Source organism: Ixodes scapularis, unplaced genomic scaffold (assembly GCF_016920785.2).
Source record: "Ixodes scapularis isolate PalLabHiFi unplaced genomic scaffold, ASM1692078v2 PGA_scaffold11__112_contigs__length_91849675, whole genome shotgun sequence".
Taxonomy (NCBI): domain Eukaryota; kingdom Metazoa; phylum Arthropoda; class Arachnida; order Ixodida; family Ixodidae; genus Ixodes; species Ixodes scapularis.
This window is the reverse complement of record NW_024609837.1, coordinates 83,766,442-83,786,917: the sequence shown is the minus strand read 5'-3', so window position 1 is coordinate 83,786,917 and position 20,476 is coordinate 83,766,442. Positions and strand designations below refer to the sequence as shown.

At 49.4% G+C, this 20,476-nt stretch overlaps 1 protein-coding gene across 1 annotated transcript; it reads left to right on the top strand.

Annotated features, from left to right (window-relative positions):
• The first annotated feature begins 80 nt into the window (after positions 1 to 80).
• Positions 81 to 5,301, top strand: LOC115327589. Its single transcript, XM_040211471.1, has 2 exons — positions 81 to 623; positions 4,798 to 5,301. Exons 1-2 carry the CDS (start codon positions 81 to 83, stop codon positions 5,299 to 5,301), a joined length of 1,047 nt encoding a protein of 348 aa, XP_040067405.1.
• Positions 5,302 to 20,476: the final 15,175 nt, after the last annotated feature.

Below are 20,476 nucleotides of genomic sequence, written 5' to 3'. Positions count from 1 at the left end.
TCTGTAAGGACGTTGTGCAGGTACCCGTCGACCACGAATTTGTTCGCCGTATGATGAAAAACGGTCGTCGTATTGCGGACATGCTTCTCTCCCCTCTGGCCACTGCTGAAGAGGGCATTTCCCTTCTGGTCGGTTCAGACCAGTTGTGGCGAGTGAACGGTGACCAAGTGCTGCATTGCAAGGAAAATCAGAAGCTGGTAGCTATAAGCACCATTTTTGGCTGGACCTTTCAAGGCCCAGTGTCAAACCACAGCTCTCTCAAAGGCAGCGCCAGCAGCATGGTATGCGTGCTAAGAACGGAATGCTTCACGAACGAGGACGTCGGAGACATCCTGCGGCGTTTTTCGGAGCTAGAGAGCATCGGAATTTCTGACCAGCCCTCCAGCAAGATGGAAGAACAGAACGAACTGCTGAACGAGTTCAACCGAACAATACGGAAAGTGAATGGACAGTACGAAGTCGGTCTACCGTTCAGGGTCGGCGCGGGAGAACTGAAGGATAACCGCACGCTGGCATTGAAACGTCTTGAGAGTTTGAAGAGGAGATTGTCACGCGACGAGTCCTTCGCAAAAGATTACGACAACGTCATACGCAGCTACATCACCTCAGGACACGCAGAAAAAGTTTCAACGAGCCCATTTTGCGCCGAGTCGACAAACCCACGGATTTATTATATGCCCCATCAGCCCGTAATTCGGAATGAATCCGAAACCACCAGGCTGAGAGTCGTCTTCGACGCTTCGTCTCATCTCCCAGGAGTTGCTTCACTCAACGAACAACTGGAAAAAGGGCCGAATTTGAACGCCGATCTGGTCGGAATCTTTGTGCGCTTCCGTCTACACCCAATCGCCTTAACAGCGGACATAGAAAAGGCGTTTCTGCAGGTCAGCGTTCGACCTCAAGATCGAGACGTCCTACGCTTCCTGTGGTTTCGGAGAGATTCGTCGTCAGCAAGCTCTGAACCAACCGTTGAAGGGTGGAGGATGACGAGAGTGCCCTTTGGGACATCGGCCAGCCCCTTTCTACTAACCGCCACTCTTACTCATCATCTGAGCAACGTCAATGGAGAATTGCGATCGACTGCGGAACTGCTTCAACGGGGATTCTACGTCGACGACCTCCTGATCGGAGCCCCCACTATTGAAGAAGCGGCGCGAATACAGGAACAAGCCGGCCAGATTTTAGAAGATGCAGGAATGAGACTCCGGAAGTGGTCTACCAACGCGACAGAACTGCAAAGATCGTTCGATAAAGCTGCATCAACGTCTGCACTCTCTGAGCCGAGAGCTGTACTTGGACTTCTTTGGTGACGTGACGCTGACACGCTGGCCATTCCAGTGGAGAGAATCCTGAACTTCGTCACGTGCAGTGGGACGACGAAGCGCTATGTACTCCGTGCATCAGCTAGGGTTTTCGACCCGTTGGGACTCCTTGCTCCGTTCGTCATACGAATCAAGGTTTTGTTTCAACGAATCTGGGAACGAGGAATCGGTTGGGACGACGATCTAACGGACGACCTACTGGTGCAATGGCGGCGGTGGTGCACAGAACTTCCACAATTAGAAGAGACAGTGATTCCTCGCTGCATCGTGAAGACGCCAAGAGAAGTCATATTGAGCACAGTTGTAACCCGAGACTGGGGATACGGACAAGGGACAAAACACAGAACGACAGGGACGAAGTCTCAACTTGTAACCCAGTCTTGGGTTACAACTATGCTAAATTTACTCCAGCTAGCCTGCACCCTAACCATTGCTTCAGAAGTCATATGTTCTCTCCAACTACACGTCTTCTGCGACGCAAGTCCGGTGGCCTATGGCACTTGTGCCTACCTGAGGGCTGAAGGAGAAGATGGGAGGGTAGAGGTGAACTTGATATTCTCGAAATCACGTGTGGCGCCCATAAAGCGAATAACACTACCTCGACTAGAACTAATGACTGCAGTGATTGGAAGACGGATGGGCCAGTATCTTGGAGAGATCATGAACATTCAAGAGACATTCTACTGGACAGATAGCGCTATCACACTTCACTGGATCCGCGGGTCAGCAACTCAGTGGAAGCCCTTTGTGGCAAATCGAGTAGCAGAGCTCCAATCTGGAGGGTCACCTTCTACATGGAAGCACTGCCCCGGACAAGAAAATCCGGCAGATTTGATGACACGGGGAATATCTGCGGAAACTCTAAAAGGTATGCAATTGTGGTGGAAGGGTCCAAAGTGGCTTGGTAAAACCGAAGACGTATGGCCGAACCTCGTCATGGGCGACGACGTTCCAGTCATACCTCGGCAAACCTCACTCATGAGGGCCCTCACTCACCCTCACTCACCCTCATCTTCACGGGTGAGGTGAGGGTGAGTGAGTTTTTGAACCAGGAAAATCCATGAGTGTGAGGGTGAGTGAGGGCCGTGAGGGCTGTGAGGGCGGTGAGGGCCGTGAGGGCTATGAGGGCGGTGAGGGCCGTGAGGGCGGTGAGGGCCGTGAGGGCGGTGAGGGCCGTGAGGGCCGTGAGGGCGGTGAGGGCCGTGAGGGTCGTGAGGGCCATGAGGGCCATGAGGACGGTGAGGGCGGTGAGGGCGGTAAGGGGTATGAGGGCCATGAGTGCGTGAGGGGTGTGAGGGCGGTGAGTGGCGTGAGGGCCATGAGTGCGTGAGTGGTGTGAGGGCGGTGAGTGCGTGAGGGATGTGAGGGCCATGAGTGCGTGAGGGCAGTGAGTGGCATGAGAGGCGTGAGGGCGGTGAGTGCATGAGGTGGTGTGATGGCCGTGAGTGCGGTGAGTGCGTGAGGCTCCCTTCAGATCGAGCATCTTTCTCAGCAATTTTGATGTTAATGGCGGGTTGTTCTCTAGCTTTCCCTAGATCGACACGAATTGCTGAGATCGGGTCCGGTTCGAAAGAAATAAGCAAGCAACTCGGAGCAATTCGAATACGTTTGAAGTGGCTGCATCTAATCAGGGACGCAACATTTTCACGTGATACCTCGTGCCGGTGATGATGACACCGAAAGACTTGGTTCTCGTTTGAAATGGATCGTTTTTTGAAAATAAACTGTTTCAGAAAGGTGCATTAGTATTCTTAACGAGATTTAAATGCATAAAAACACGTTTATAACGCGTAATTGTGTCTAAATAGTTCAAGAAAAATAAAATTTTATGATGACGATGGCAAATTGCAGCAATTGGTTGCTGCTTGTGATCGCGGGCGGCGTGTGTTGCTGGTGTTGCGACGTAAAGTTTCTGGGCGAAATTGCCCCATCTGAAGCTGGCCTGAGTGGCGTGAGGGCCATGAGTGCGTGAGTGGCGTGAGGGCGGTGAGTGGCGTGAGGGCGGTGAGTGGCGTGAGGGCGGTGAGTGGCGTGAGGGCGGTGAGTTGCGTGAGGGCCGTGAGGGCGGTGAGGGCCGTGAGGGCGGTGAGGGCGCTGAGGGCCGTGAGGGCGGTGAGGGCGGTGAGGGCCGTGAGGGCGGTGAGTGGCGTGAGGGCGGTGAGTGGCGTGAGGGCCGTGAGGGCCGTGAGGGCGGTGAGGGGCGTGAGGGGCGTGAGGGCCGTGAGGGCGGTGAGTGCGTGAGGGCCGTGAGGTTCAGTGAGGGTGAGTGAAGGGCTGAAGGTGTGACTGTGAGGGTGAGGGTGAGTGAGGGGCTGAAGGTGAGTGTAGCTGTGAGGGTGAGGGTGAGTGAGGGGCTTAGGTGAGTGTGGCTGTGAGGGTGAGGGTGAGTGAGGGCGACCTAAAATGCCGACCTCTGGTTCCAGTAGCAGTTATTGCAGAGGAGGGAAAGCTGGAACATCGCGTATTGCAGACTGCAACAGAGGGGATTGCACCTCTATTGGAACTTGAACGATACGGGGCGCTGGAACGGATCCTCAGGATTACTGCATGGGTTATGCGGTTTGTAAAGACCTGCCGATCGCGGCGAAGCCGACGTGAGGGCCCGCTAGCGTCCGAAGAACTTGAACGAGCCGAGATTTGGTGGATCGCACGAACGCAACAGGAAGCTTTTACACAAGAAGTGAACGATCTAAAGACAGATAAGAAACTGGAAAGGCGATCCAGCATAGTCTCGCTCGCCCCCTTCATTGACCCCAACCGATTGTTGCGAGTGGGGGGACGACTGCAACAATTAAACGAAACAATCGAGATCAAGTACCCGCTTTTGCTACCTCCCGATCACCGCTTCACTGAGTTATTGGTAAGAGACTGCCATCGTCGAACACTGCACGGCGGACTTCAGGACACCTTAACCCAAGTCCGAGAGCGGTTCTGGATACCTCGAGCAAGACAGCTGGCCAAGAAGGTCATCAACAAATGTAATGGTTGTCGATTGGCCCGACTCAAGCCGGCTAACGCTCCGACCGCACCTTTGCCGCAGGATCGGTTCACCCAAGCGAATCCTTTTGAGGTGGTCGGGATCGATTTGCCGGTCCACTGATGGTAAAGGCTGCAGCATCAGATGAAAAGTCGTACATTGCGCTTTTCACATGTGCGGTAACAAGATGCCCTACACCTAGAGCTTGTCTCCAACCTATCGACAGAGGCGTTCATCATGGCCTTCCAGCGCTCTACTGCTCGACGGGGCTTACCCAGTGTTGTCTACTCAGACAATGCCCTCACCTTTAAGAGGGCAGCAAAGGACTTATGCGGCGTATGGGACGTGCTCACGAACCGCCGCTTCCAGGACCACTGCTCACAACATCGGATAAAGTGGAAGTTTATCGCTGAGAGAGCAGCGTGGTGGTGCGGGTTCTGGGAAAGAATGGTCCAGACAGTGAAGCGTAGTCTACGGAACATACTAGGAAGGAACAAGTTTAGTTTCGAAGAACTAACGACCATGCTCCAAGAGGTTGAAGCCGTCGTGAATTCTCGACCTTTGGCCCCTGTTAACGACGCTCCACACGAGCAGGAGGCTTTAACGCCTGCGCACTTCTTGTTGGGCAGGCGTCTGACGGCTTTCCCATCAGTCAACCTAGAAACTATACCAGGTTCTGCGAGAGGGGACATTACCAGACGTTCACTACACAGGCAGCAACTACTGGACCGATTCTGGCGGAGATGGCGGAAGGAATACCTCCTTCAGCTCCGCTCCGCACACCGATCGCCCGAGACGTGGACAAACGACCTACAGAACGGGGACCTCGTTCTTGTTCACGAAGACAAGACCCCACGGCTCATATGGAAAACGGGGAGGATCGAAACAGTTCAGCTGGGCAGAGACAACCACGTGCGTTCCTGTCTAGTGCGCCTACCGAGCGGGGTAACGCTTCGGCGCCCCGTGCAGCTCCTTTACCCCCTGGAACTGGCAAGTGAATGAACCAAGGCAACTCTCACGCGGAAAAAGAAAGAAGGGGGGGGGGGGAGGATGTTGCAGATTGGAAAGAATTTGAAGCTCACGAGAAACGAGAAGAAAGAAGAAGGCTCGAGGCACGAGCGGAACGAGGCGAACGACAGAAGCCGATCGAGACACTTCTGTGTAATGATGTATATTCAATTGATTTATTAGTGTAAATACAGTTTGTGTTTTGTTTTTACGCTTATTGCCTGATTTAGATACCACGCCCACACGACCTCTTTAATTTTGAGACACGCCTGATATGCACCAATGATCTGTCATATCGCTTTTAAGCTTTCTCCTCAATGTAAGCGTTTTTGATACTGTGCATGCTGTCCACCCTTCAACCTGAATAGGCTGCAGAAATCTATTATATTATTATAACGCTGATATTAAGTTATAAACGCTAAAAATGCCATAAACAGCCCCGCGGACTCCGAGCTAAATCCTGGTTTTTGTTGTTGCGAATTATCGGCCTTATAAGCAATTTGTGCTAAAACAACAATCACGAGAATGACAATATTGTAAGAGATTTCTGCAGCTCAGCCAGGTTGAAAGGTGGACCGCATGCGCAGTATAAGAAATGCTGACATTGACGAGCAATTTTAAAAGTGATATGACAGGTCCTTGGGGTATATCAGGCGCTTGTTCAGGGTGGCTGCAAATTACGTTCGTATACTGTGTAAAGATGGAGTTTGTCGAAAATTAGCGATCCCTGGGGCGCTGAAGGAACACCGTTCCCATGATTCCTCGAGTGCGGGCCGGGGCGCTTGGGAATATAGGAAATGGTCTACAGGGTGAAACAAGGAGACGGCAGGCTCTTTAAATCGACCGGAAAATTTGGTTTCTTAACATATCGCGCTACGACTTTGTGCAGCGTTGCCCACGAATGGTGCATTTTTTTTTGGTAAAATTTGCTAAGAGCGAACTTACCCGAGGAAAAAGTAAAGAAAGAAAAAGGCTCAGCTCCTATGGAAACGCAGCGGCGCCACCGGTCTGCAAACAACACGGCGCCGTTTCACAAACGCCGCCAACGAACGAGCATACGGTGCCGAGAGCAGGCCTTTTTAGCAGACGATCTTCTCGACTCTAAAACGGCGCGCGTTCCGCAGGCGGCGACAGTCGCAGAAACAAAAAAGACGGGCGCGTTAACAGCAAGGAACTGCAATTCCTTGTCTGCAAAAGGGCCGGCCCTCGGCGTCGTCTTGTCGTTCGTTGGCGGCAGTTGGCGTCGCAACCACTTGCGCCATCTTTTGTCTCCCTTGCGAAACGGCGCTGTGTTGTTTGCAGACCGGTGGCGTCGCTGCTTTTCCATAGGAGCTAAGCCTTTTTCTTTCTTTTCTTTTTCCTCAGGTAAGTTCGCTCTTTGCAAACTTTACAAAAAAAAAAAAAAAAATGCACCATCTGTGGGCAACGCTGCACAAAGTCGTAGCGCGGTAGGTTAAGAAACCGAATTTTACGGTCGATTTAAAGACCCTGCCGTCTCCTTGTTTCACCCTGTATTTGTTCTTGTCTTCTTTTAGGCTCCCCCTAGATTTCAACGGTTGGGGAATCCATAAAAGGGCTTCCGTGCTGGCGAGCCATTGCGTGTTTAGAACATGCGAGCATGCGAGCTTTAGAACTTACTTCCTTGTGGCTCCCTCCTACACCTCCTGGAAGGCAAGGCCCTAGTGATAGATTTACTACGTCACCTTCCGAAGGCCAACGCGGCGGCACTTATTTCACACGAGCCAGCGCGTAGTTGAGAGTCGTATTCAGAAAAAAAAAGAAAAAAAAAACATGAGTCCAGGTTAAAGAACGACACGAGCTGGCTTTCAGTGGGTGACGTTTAATATTAAGCCCTAAGGATTTGTTCATCCGGAGCGCAAGTTCGTCTGTTGTTGCTCAGGGGGTGGGATGGTGTCAGAAAGCCGGGCTCTTATTCGCTGATTGAAAGAGAAAACAGTGTGTGGAGCTTGAGGTCAATTATTTATGAGGCCTATCCACTATCCTTTCAATAAAAGCCAATCAGAGCTCGGCGTCGTTTTGACGTCAGCACAACTCATGCGCAAGAAGCAGACGACTTCCTCTCCGCCCAGACCACTTCCGAAATCGAAGCGATGCTAGCGGCATAATGCCTCGCATGACGTCTAGGGATCTGCTTGTTCACAATGTTGCAGTTTAGATTTGCCAACCTCGCTTCCCGACGTCCTGTCGAGAACAAATACAGTGTTTGCATTGTTGAAAATGTGGTTTCACTTGAATTTATAATACTGTAGGTATGTCCTACCGGTGCGGATAAAATGCTGGGACATGTTTTTGGGGGGCACCCGTCGTGCCGGAGTTTTTGCGCGGGTTAACGCAGGATGAGTACAGCGCAAGGGAGAAGTATAGAGTGCCGGTCAGGCTCTTCTATCGTATCCACGGTGTCCTACGTTTCTTAAATTACCGTTAGCAGGGATAGTCTTGCTGCACCCTGCACTGGTACCCAAGCCACCAGAAAGGTATGAGACGCGGCAGGCCGTACTCGTTTAAGCCTTGCTAATCCTAGGCGCAGGCCCTTACGGCTGCTGGATGTCTGTATTTCAACGAAGACTCTCACGAAGATGAATGGCTGTAATGCGAGCGGGCGCTGACTTTATATCCTAGGCAGTGCTGCCATGCGGTACTTATCCACGGAACTTTCAAAACAGAAGCCATCCCGCTCCTCTCCATGGCCAGCCAGGTTCCATAATGCAACGCGCGCAGTGTTGCCTGCAGGTGTTTTTTTAAGTATAATCTGCTAGAAAAGAAATATCTCGTTATTTGGTCTCAAAATATGCATGCTATAGATGTGTTCAGTGATTACCGCCTGGACGAAAAATGCTGAGTCACTGAGCTGTACACACAGGTACTGCGTCTGATATGCCGTTCAACAGAGCAGCATCGCACGATCGCAATGCAATCCACACCCCAACAGACAAATATTGCCACGCTCAGCACGTACAGTCTCCTGCAATATGAAAGACCCGCTGGGAACGTGTGGGCGACAGGGCGTCGGGAGGGGGCGCTGTGGGCTCGCTCCGGGTGATTACATTAACTTCCTCTCGGAGCGCCAAAAGCCTGTCGTTGTACGTTGGCTATCGCTGAGTAAACAAATCACTCAAACTAAGTGCAACGTAGTCCTGCGTCTTTTTTTTCTCTCTTTTGCTCGTATTTGGTTTATCCTGTGAAAGCAAAACGCACCAAAGACGACAGTCGCCGTAACGACGCACTTTTTATCGCGTCTTGATCGGCTTATGCGGAGAGAAAGTTGGTCTGCTCTTGCACTAGGTTTGGGGTCATGTCAGAACGCCAAGCACTTATTGCCTGATTGAACAAAAAAAAGTAGGTAAACCTCGAGGAATATAGCATTGAGGTGTACCCACTACCCTTTCCTTCGACTCCAATCAGAGCTCGGCATAAGTCTGACATACCCCAACACTTACAAAAAAAGCTGACGACTTGCTCTCCACACAGGTTTGTAGCGCCGGATGTGGTCTGACATAAGAGCGAAACGGAAGCATAGATTTGTCCTCTTTGTGGAAATGACAGCTGCGAGGGTGTGGGCACCGTGAACTGCTTTCCTGTAACCTCCAGGAAACAAAAACGATGTCGCGTTCTACCTGTGTCCGTGGCATGCATGAATGATGCAGTGGATACGTCACCAACCGATAGGGTTGGCGTTTGGGGCATGGAAGACAAGCTTCGGCTGAAGCTGTCACGACGAAAGCACCGCGAACAATCTGAAGACGTCGGAAGACGCCATGAATGTCGTATGAACCTGCAGAGCATCGTCTGCGTCCTCTGGGAACCGTTCTTCTTTTTTTTTTTCCGCCGGAAACAGGCTGCTTAATCAACATCTCGTATAGTACATGATTTGCTTTTATTTCGTATGGTTGAGGTGGGGACGGGGCATGGATTTATTTTAATCGTATGTATCATTACTGCTTTTTCATGATTATTTTACCTGCAGTATTTTTTTGATTTATACATTAAATCACAGCCCCTGATTCTACAAAAAAAATCAGGGCTTTTGTAACTTTGTCATAGGTCATTAAAATGACTGAAAAATACTAGTTGTTCGATTAACGTATATTAGTACAATACATGCTCGAATCATGTATTGTAAGGAAAAACAATACAGTGGAAAGTTTTATCAGCAATTATTAATTAGCTTACTTTCTAAAACAAAAGAAAACTATAACGCCGCTGGTCATTTTTCAAGCTGAGGTCCCGCTGTATAAGACACGAATAAAAGTAGCTCAACGTTGTTTATTACACTACACGCTAAATAATCTTTGGGTTTAAAGTAATAACATCGCATAACATGTTTATTTTTTTAATGTCAGCTAAGCGAATTATAATAGCGATTAATATCGTACTCTAAAAGACAGCCGATCTTATCTTGGTCCCGGAAAAGTGACCCTCACTGGTATATTTGCCGCGCTAAAGAAACAAAAGCGGTCACTCGATTTCCGCTTTATGAGGTCGTAGAAGTGCCTCGCTGTCGCCGACCGACATCTTGGTGGTGTCAGAGAAGCAGCGATGGATGCGGCAGATGCCTGTCCACGAAAGCTTCTGCAGCCAGGAGTTGGGTTGCTGAAACAAAAGAGACATTCGCGTTTGCTCGTGTTTTTGGGCCGGAACATGTACGGCCAAAATAAACCACGACATCGACAACCGACAGAATGAATCTCCGGCTTTTGTGACGTGGTTTGCCTCCACTTCGCGACCACTTCCGATGCATGCAAGACATGGGACGCCAAACCAAACACCAGTAGGAGATGCATTCAAAACAGCGTAGCCTCAGTGGCAAAAAAAGAAAAAGAGGTGAACATCACTTTGTTACTGAAAATGCGTCGCTATTGGGGAACAAAGCCGTTCAATCATCTGGTTCGCTAAAACCGACTAAAAAGCAACTACGAGTTGATGTTCCCAACGTATTGCGGGGTTCATAAAGGTGAGTATGACGTCCCTGAAATCTAGAGCGTTTCCTTTTTCTGCAGAGGATTCGGGAGACCAACATAAATCACTTCAATCTATTCAGGGCCGCTAGTGGTTAGCGGCAGGTTTCTCACAAGCACGTTTCGACTCTCGCAAGAAAAAGTAAATAATAAACAAACCTATTAAAAAAAGTTTGTTACTTTACTTTTTTGCCGAACACAGATTCAGCCAAACACATCGGACAATAAAAGGAACTCGGAGAACGACGAAGCTCGGAATAAGATTTGACCAGAAAACGCCAGTTTATTGTCTGTATCCGTGTTCTGCAGGAAAGTAAAATCATAGTATTTTATGTTGCTTTTATTAGGTGAAACATTGAGGCACATTTTTACAGAAAAAAAAATATATACTTAAAACTGTTTACGTGTAGGAATGCGAAAGCATTCCTACACGGAGCGCATTTTTACAAGCAGCGCCCCACGTCTTCCCATGACACACGGCGCTCCGGCGGTGACAATACGCTCCCCTTCTGCGCAGGCGCGGCGAACCCCACCGGCCCCTCGCCTTCCGTGACGACGCATCTGCGTTGCTGTGCTTTTCTATGTGTTTGTATTGTTCTCAAGAGCATCCGCCATGACCTTGAGTGCCCCGGCGACTTTCCGTGACGAAGCATCTGTGTTGCTGTGATTTTGGCCAATGGGAATTTAACTGCCGTTTTGCTGCTACATACGGTTGAAGACAACGCCGGATTCGCTCCATCGAACAGTTAATGCTTCCACACTCTAAAAAAAAGGGAGTAGTACTTCCTCCCTTAAAGAAAGGATAATTAATTATCCAGTAAGCTTCGGCTCATCTTTGCTTTATTTAAAAGTACGTCCAGTACATTTGCGACGAGTAGACTTGAGACCCACGTTGTTGACGCCGGCTTTGCTTGGTCGTGTACTACAGCGGCGCTACGTTTCGCGACACGAGAGGAAACGCGCGATAATGAACTGTCAGCCGCATAAAAGAAAAGAAGAATTGATGGATGAAGGGGTGGTAATGGCTGTACCCTTTGTAACGGGCGGCAACTTGCGCTTGCGCCTCGCAAAAAAAAAAAAAAAAGTGAACAAAATGTGTCGCATTTGTTAGGCTAGGTGTTACGACACCTAGCCTAACAAATGCAACACATTATTTTTTCACTTTTTTTTTGCGAGGGCGTTATTTGATATGTGGCACACAGTAGCAGGAGAAGAAAGGGATGATTCACCACAGCGGTTGGTGAACCGTCCGCTGTGGTGAATCATCCCTTTCTTCGAGACCGCCGTATCCGACCTCCCTCCCCCACTTCGCCGCGAACCAGAATGGGATGTCTGTAGTACCCTTTCTTCCAAGTGGACTCTTCCCGAATGAATAGTTGACATTGTTTCCCGGATCAGTTGCTTCGTTCCAACTTCCTTCGCCTAATCGTCACTTCAGTGTCATTTCTTGTGCGGGTTAGCCGCCTCGGTGGCTCCGAGGCGAGAGCGCCGGCCTACGGATCCCCAGGTGGCGGGTTCGAATCCCGACCGAGGTGCCCGCAATATGACGGAGGCTTATTGCAGAGAAGGCGCCGTGTAACCGAGCTTTTTGTTGCACATCAACAGATCCCCAGGTGGTCGAAATTAATCCCCAGTCCTCCGCTGGGGCGTGCCAGATGCCCGTCGTAGGTTTGGCACGTAAAACCCCCAAATTTGACTTTGTTCTTGTGCGGGTTCTCCAAAAACCCGTGTTTCCCGTAAGCCAGTCGTGGTCCCGATGTTGACGGACTACAAGGTGTGTCGGACGTGGCCGCTCGCCGCAACGCAGTACTCGTTCCTATGGACTGGATATGCTGTTCTGTTCTACACAGAACTGAAATAAACGCCGCACGGATTACCTTCCGCTGTATGCTACGTACGCTTAATTTCAAGAGTATATGTTTCTCGCGGAGGTGACAGGGCTAGGAGCGTAGAGACGGGTCGACTCGAAAAGAGCAGCCATCTTAACAACTACGTAATCACGCGAAGAAAAAAATTTAAGAATACGACGATTTATTTCTCGTGCGACCTACTTGTTAATAGAGTTAAAGCAAATAGGCAGTCGAGCTGGTTAAGGATAGGCAGACTTTCGTCTCTGTACGTTCTTTTTTTGTTCCCCCGCTCCAGGGTTGCTATGTTCACTTGTCATGTAGCAAGTAACGCAACTAAAGTGGGCGTACTTGCCATGCCAGTGATAAATTCGCCTGTACTTATCGCAGCTGCAAGTTTTCATCCACCAGGAACAAGCGCGATCTCGAAGCGAGCACAGACGGTGTAATTTTCGATAGACACGCGCCTCGCTTTTTTTTGTTAAACTAGTGTACCTCCGCTAACCCCCGCAGCTCCGCTTTTTCTCTCCTAGCACCGCGCATGGGCAGTGGTGGGATTCCTCTAGGTGACGGCAACCAAGCCCTTAAGGTGCCGTCACTGCCTTTGAGCATGTTCGCGGCGGCAGCGGCGGTTCGACCGCAGCTGCTGCCGCGAACATTGGGGAGGAAATTTCATTCCCTTTTCAAGCGCCAACAGGTGGCGCTGCATGTGAATCGGTGAAAGGGCGGAACGAGGGCAATTTCCTTCCTTCCGTTGGCAACAGGGGGGAATATAATTTTTTGCTCCATTTCTCCTCCCCCCTCCTTTTTTTTAGAGTGCACATCAATAAGACCCAAATTTCACCTAACTCATTGTCTTTTGACACAACTGCTCACCAAAGATGTCTGTCATCGGCATATCGCTTTGGGTTCACTGATAACGCAACGATGACCCTCCCCTTCGTTCTTAAATTCCTCTTAACGTGTTTCTGGATCTTATCGCGGCTTTAAAGTTTTAGTGCCACTGTTTGCGTCTTTTAATTGTTTTGTATTTATGAGGATTCAACTATACGCACCAACAGTTTAAGAAACGCAGTATTTTAATTAGGTTCACGATTCTTGCTTCTTGATTGTCTCTTCGGCTTTCTTAAAGGTGCACTCAAGTGCTTTTTGAAGAAGCTTGTTTTGGAAGCATATTGTTTGTTGGGCTTCAGTCAATAAATTGACCAGATCTAAATGGCAAGGCGCCCGAGTAAACTCACAGCAATATAAATACACAGGCACTATGTCCTCCTGCGGGGTCCACCCTGTGTCCCCAACACCTCCATAGAATTCGACCAATAGAAATAGCGAATTGCGAAAAGATTGCTAAAGTTATTATTATTGCTCTTTTTAGGCACATGCACATTATATTTTGACAACCACGTCAAATCTTTGGCTGTAGGTGACGTAACACAGCTATTAGTGTTTGAAAAAGAGCGAACTACGTTTTCTCCTCGCCTTGTTACGCGGGAGTGATGTGCCCACGCAGCGACGCGGCTCCGTCGTGGAAAGCGCCTGGCTCGCAGCTTCTCGCCGCGAGAAGGATAAGGAACAGGATCTCCTTCCCGAAGCTCCCACTTTCCGCTCTCAAAGCAAGGTTCACAGAATCGATCGACATCCACGTGTTGACACGTTTACTCGTCTTCGCTTCCGTGTGATGCCGAACGTTTGTGTGGTAAAGCTGCGCCCGAATCGAAAGGTAAAAAATATTCGAAAAGGTCTCCGGTTTTTCGCTCTGCCGGAGAAGGATCCACGAAGACACGATTGGTTACGTGTCGCCGGGCGAGATGACGACACCGAGGACCTGAACCGGACTCCCCGTTTCTGTGCCGAGCATTTCGAGACGTCTGCATTTTCCAGCGGTGACTGCAAACGCCTTTGATGCACAGCTCTGCCGACACTTCTGCCTCCCGTCGCCGGCGGGACCGAGGCATACCTCGGCAAACCTCACTCATGAGGGCCCTCGCTCACCCTCACTCACCCTCATCTTCACAGGTGAGGTGAGGGTGAGTGAGTTTCTGAACCACGAAAATTCATGAGTATGAGGGTGAGTGAAGGCCGTGAGTGCGTGAGGGGCGTGAGGGCGGTGAGTGGCGTGAGGGCCATCAGTGCGTGAGGGGTGTGAGGGCAGTGAGGGCCGTGCGTGCGTGAGGGGTGAAAGGACCGTGAGTGCGTGAGTTCCGTGAGTGTGGTGAGGGGTACGAGGGCCATGAGTGCGTGAGGGGCGTGAGGGCGGTGAGGAGTGTGAGGGACATGAGTGCGTGAGGGGTGTGAGGGTGGTGAGGGGTGTGAGGGCCATGAGTGCGTGAGGGCAGTGAGTGGCATGGGAGGCGTGAGGGGCGTGAGGGCCGTGAGGGCGGTGAGTGCATGAGGGGTGTGAAGGCCATGAGTGCGTGAGGGACGTGAGTGCGGTGAGTGCGTGAGGCCCCCTTCAGACGGAGCATCTTTCACAGCAATTTTGGTGTTGATGGCGGGTTGTTCTCTAGCTTTCCCTAGATCGACACGAATTGCCGAGATGGGGTCCGGCTCGAAGTAATCAAGCGACTCGGAGCAATTCGAAGATGTTTGAAGCGGCTGCATCCAATCAGGGACGCGATATTTTTACGTGATAACTCGTGCCGGACATGATGACACCGAAAGACTTGGCTCTGGTTTAAATCGATCGTTTTTGCAAATAAATTGTTTCAGAAAGGTACATTAGTATTCTCAACGAGATTTAAATGCATAAAAACACGTTTATAACGCGTAATTGTGTCTAAATAGTGCAAGAAAAATCAAATTTCATGATGACGATGGCAAATTTGGCGATTGGTGGCTGCGTGTGATCGCCGGCGGCCCGTGTTGCTGGTGTTGCGACGTCAAGTTTCTGGACGAAATTGTCCCATCTGAAGCGGGCCTGAGTGGCGCGAGGGCCATGAGTGCGTGAGGGCTGTGAGGCCGCGAGGGCGGTGAGTGCGTGAGGGCGGTGAGTGCGTGAGGAGCGTGAGGGTGGTGAGTGGCGTGAGGGCTATGAGTGCGTGAGGGCGGTGAGGGGCGTGAGGGCCATGACTGAGTGAGGGGCGTGAGGGCGGTGAGTGGCGTGAGGGCTATGAGTGCGTGAGGGCCGTGAGGGCGGTGAGGGGCGTGAGGGCCACGAGTGAGTGAGGGGCGTGAGCGGTGAGTGGCATGAGGGCCATGAGTGCGTGAGGGCCGTGAGGGCGGTGAGGGGCGTGAGGGCCACGAGTGAGTGAGGGGCGTGAGGGCGGTGAGTGGCGTGAGGGCCATGAGTGCGTGAGGGCCGTGAGGGCGGTGAGGGGCGTGAGGGCCATGAGAGCGTGAGGGGCGTGAGGGCCGTGAGGGGCGTGAGGGCCGTGAGGTTCAGTGAGGGTGAGTGAAGGGCTGAAGGTGAGTGTGACTGTGAGGATGAGGGTGAGTGAGGGGCTGAAGGTGAGTGTAGCTGTGAGGGTGAGGGTGAGTGAGGGGCTCAGGTGAGTCTGGCTGTGAGGGTGAGGGTGAGTGAGGGGCTTAGGTTAGTGCGGCTGTCAGGGTGAGGGTGAGTGAGCGCGACCTAAAATGCCGACCTCTGGACCAAGGAGCTTCCGAAAAAGTGCCAGAGAGTCCTGGTGAGTGTCTTGTCAAAGATTCATGAGCCTTGCATTGTGCAGCAGTCCGCGTGGCATATACCGGTGGCTTCCGAGGAAAGATATAATCGCATTTTTCGACTTGGGTAAGTAAACTATGCATCCCATAAAGCTGGAACTCCATGAGAATGTGACGGTAGCGGTTAGGACAGAACGCGAATGGTTGAAAACACGACGTTACCCGAATCAAAAAATAATTTGAAATACAGTTGTTTTTGGGCCGATGTTAGCCTAAGTCTAACGTCTTCAAAAACAATAGATGCCATTTTGCGCGCCTGTAGCGTCTAGTTCAGTGAAAACAGCTTGGCAGGAAGAGAGAAAACGATGTTGTATTTCTTGCAGACAAGTGTCCCTTATTGATTTAAGTTCCACAAGCGTCCATAATGTCATTTATTGTTTTGAAGAAATTAGGCTTAGGTGGATGTCGGCTCACAAAGAAATTTTTGTTTCCAATTTGTCTTCTGATTCAGGTAACGTACGTTTCTCAATCTTTCGCATTCTATCCTAATCGCCAGCGTCGCATCAGGGAGTTCGAGTTTTCTGCGGTGCGTAGTTTATTTAACCAAACCACACCCCCAACCCCAACGCCCCCCCCCCCCCCCCCAAAAAAAAAAGCATTTTTTTTGGGGGGGGGGGGGGGGAGGGTGGGAGGAAATTTCTTTTCCTGTGCGTTCGGAAGTGAGAATGTTGGGAAGATGAGAAAACCGTGCTTTTCGGCTCACGTAAATTAACTGCGGACCGTAAAAAGCTGAATACCGCTGAGAATGTGACGCTAGTGGTGACAGAATTCTAAAGTTTGAGAACATACTGGTATCTGCATAAAAAAAAAATAAAAGTGAAATACTGAATTTATCTACGAGCTGCTGTCCACTAAAGCCTAATTATTTCATGATTCTTTTCCTGGCCTTTTTATTATAAAAGTTCCTATCCTTTATCACAGTCTCGGGTTATTTTCTACATGATCAACATCCAACAGCTCGCCTGCACACTCACTGTAATTTCGGTAGTAGTGAATCCGTTTGATTCAAGCAACACAATGTCCTGCTATGCATAGTTTATGTACGCAGACCGAAATGGACGATTCTCTGCTTTCACTAACAACCGCCACATCAATTTCAAGCATGTGATCAGCCTTTTTTGCTTTTTTTATCTTTTTCTTGTCACCCTTCTTGCTTCAGCTTTATAACTTCCAACACACTTTGTCGTCTCATGAGCTTGAAACGTGCATGCGCAACCAAAGAATGGTGGAACTAGAAAATGTGAAAACCAGTCATCCAAATGAGATGCCCTGTGCCTGCCGTGCGGGTATTCATGATGGACTCATGCAGCCAGCTACCAAGTGCAAGCTGTGCACTCGACGAAATTACGACTATCAATGGGCACTTGTGTGGAAGTGCGATATGTGCAAGAAGTTCTCAAGATAGTGAGTTCAGAACAGATTTTATTAGTTAGAGATGCTTCAAGGGCCCGTGAAAACAGGCAGGCACAATTTGTTTTTATTTATCAAAATTGCGTTCTTACCCCAGTTATCGACTGGATTTTGTCTTATGTGTCTAAACAGTGTCGTCGTACCCGGCCTTGTGTAATACCCGGAAACGGATCCTCAAGGTAACTAAAGTAAAAAGAGTCTGCAAGGATGATGGTATGTATATGTGATATGTCGGGCACACTATAGCGAGTTATACGAGGGGACACGTCCCTCTTCTGTGAAAGTGAAGGTTTGCTTTCTGCGTGCAAAGCCTCCCCTGAAGACCTTATGTTGCAGCAGACTACACACAAATGCAAGCATAGTGTCCGAGTTCGGTGCCCCATGCTCGTAACTACATGCGCTGCACATGAAAGCGGGTTTTGCAGGCTTGCAATTGCAAGTGCTTACTTGAACCAAAAGAGATGGCGGCGGCCAGATGCCCTGCTTGGAATACTGTATCGGAGGTTGCCACATGATATTCAGTTACTGTAAAATACCAAACATCTGTCCATTCTACAACAGGAGCTCTCCCCTCATTTTTGCAACATCTGGAAAGTACACAAATGACATATCCTTAGATATTGTGGATTTAATAAGTGCCCATTTCCAAGTTTTACGTGATTATCTCCAAATTTTTAGTGGGCACTTGCTCGGAGTTTTACCTAATCAAGTAACAAAACTTGAATTACACATGTACAAAGCAGATATAAATCCAGGGACATTTCTATTCAGTGTCAGTTTTTGTTGCATTCAGAATAGTTTAAGCAGTGTAAACAATTCACGAGTTATAAAATTGCTGGAGTGCATAGTGCCTTGAATGCTTGCTGTGATCGTGGCACTGTTAGAAACTCTCGATAGCCCAAATTGCATCTTTCAAGCATTGAAACGTGCTGTTTGCAGGCCCAAGTCTCAGCAGCTGGACCGTCGACCCGCATCTTGCGAGATAGGAAGGATGTTGCGGGACCGCACTGCCGAAATGAACGTCCCCGGAAGGGTGGCAGCTTCCCTGGTCATGGAGGAACCGCTGCAGTTGAACCCTTTCGACGCTGCCTCCCCCTCCTGCAGCATTGAGGTGCCACACAACTGCGTGTCTCCTGCTCACAGCAGCGTGGCAGAGTCTGATGCAACATACTCTCCATCCCGCTCTGCCGAAGGTTTCGAGAGGTAAGCTATGCGTATCTATGCCTAGAATTTGTGAAAAACGCTTTAGATAATCCCATTCCAGTGACGGACATCCGCGTCAAGTCCACCAGCACCAGAAAAAGAACGCCAGTTCCTGGTCTTTGAGAGCTGCCTGCGAGAACTCTCCAGGACATGCCAGGAGTGCTCAAGACCCTGCCAAAATGACATCACGAGCCAGGGTACGCTTATCACAGTGGTCAGCATCTGCCCTCTTGAGCACGTGCGGAAGTGAAGCAGCCAGCCCATCATCAATGGAAGAGGCGCAGGAAACATTCTGTTGACAAGCCACCTGCTCTTCTCTGGAGACCAAGAGACGAACACACTTCGGATGCTCCGCCACATGAACGTCGAGGTGATGAGCGATCAGATGTACAACATCCACCAGAACGCCCTCCTGTTCCCTGCAGTGGACAAGGTGAGGAACATTCTGAAGGAACAACAATATAGTATTTTTATACTCCCAAATCAAGCCCATTACCAGGTGTAGCATCCTTCCTGTGAAACATTCAACCAACATTCTTTACACTTTCAGTGCTGACAAGTGAGCAGAGGCTTCTGCTTATACACCGTCGCATGATAGATCCAGGAAGCATATGCTTGTGTCGTCTGCTTGCTGCACCAATAGGGAAATGCCGCCACAAGCACCACTGTCAGGGATCTTGGTTGACGGCTTTTGCACTAAATGTAAAGAATGTGCTTCTTACTTTTCACAGGAAGAGAGCCATGTCTTGAAATTTCTATCGGTAAAATTCGCCACTAAAAACGGCTTTGGTAGTAATTCGAGCTCATTACGTGAAGAAACAAACTTTTCAGGCTGATTTCTGAGCGAGCTTTTGGATTCATAATTCAATAGAAGGTGTTTGTTTCTAAATCCACCAAATTATAAAAAAGAGAACTAACATTCGTTTTACCCTGGGGCTAAAGTGGGGGCCATGGACGGCACCATAAATGAAGTGAAATTTGTTAATAAGTACTCGGCTCAGGCACATACTCGGCTCAGGTCCAACAGATCAACAAGATTCTCCACTCTGTGCAGGTCCAGCTAGGAGAAGTGAGTGTTCGTGTAGTAAAACAATCACAACGGTTTTATAATTCTTTATGTACACTTTTATAATTTAGTATAACTTGCTGACTGCACTGTCATGCACCATTCAAATGATTTGTGTCTCACTTCTGTTCTTAGTCAGAGCGAGCAATGGCCAGTGTCAACATGGAAAAGGAAGGCCTCATCAAACAGCTGGAATTTTTCAAGGAGAAATGTATGTTCATATTTTCTTCGACATTCGTAGTGATTCCATACTGTTCAACATTGTATACTCAATAATTATTTTGTACTACGAAATTCAGTGGCACCAGGGTTGGGCAGTATCGCGATACAAATGTATCGCGATAGTATTTCAGAAATACATTTCGTATCTGTATTTCTGTATCGCGATACATTTTTTTCACCAGTATCTGTATTCCGGTATCGAAATACATTTTGAATGTTCCTTTGTATCGCGATACAACCACGATGAAGTGTATTTCGTTACATTTCTTGAGAAATACCCCCCCCCCCCCCGAAAAAAACAACAAAAAAAAACAAAACAAATTCGAACGCATTTTTTTTTTTATTTTTTCTTCTAAGGGCACCAGAGTCAAGGAGATGCTGGGGTATTGTTACTATGCTGACCAATTAGTTCCTTTTGATTCTGCAAACTATTTTTCTATTGGTCCTCTTCTGTCTTCTGAGAAGTGTTGCGTAGTGGGAAACTCGAACCAGGTGGCGTGTCAGGAGTGGAGTCAGAGCATCTTCTGCCGCAGGTCTTTAGGTAGGGATTTCTTGAGTCATTGTTTCCTGGCATCCAATGCCCGCTGCTAACCGTCTCTCTCGCCTTAGCGTACAGAGTACACGCTACCGGCAAAGCTGAGTCACATTCCGTTACAGCACGAGCCAGGCGGTGGCTGACTTGAAATAGTAGGAAGACTCATGCTGTGAAGTTCAACACATATCCGAATGCATCTGCGGCTGCGCCCGTAATATTGCACGGCTCAAGGGTACGTCATCAGCCGACG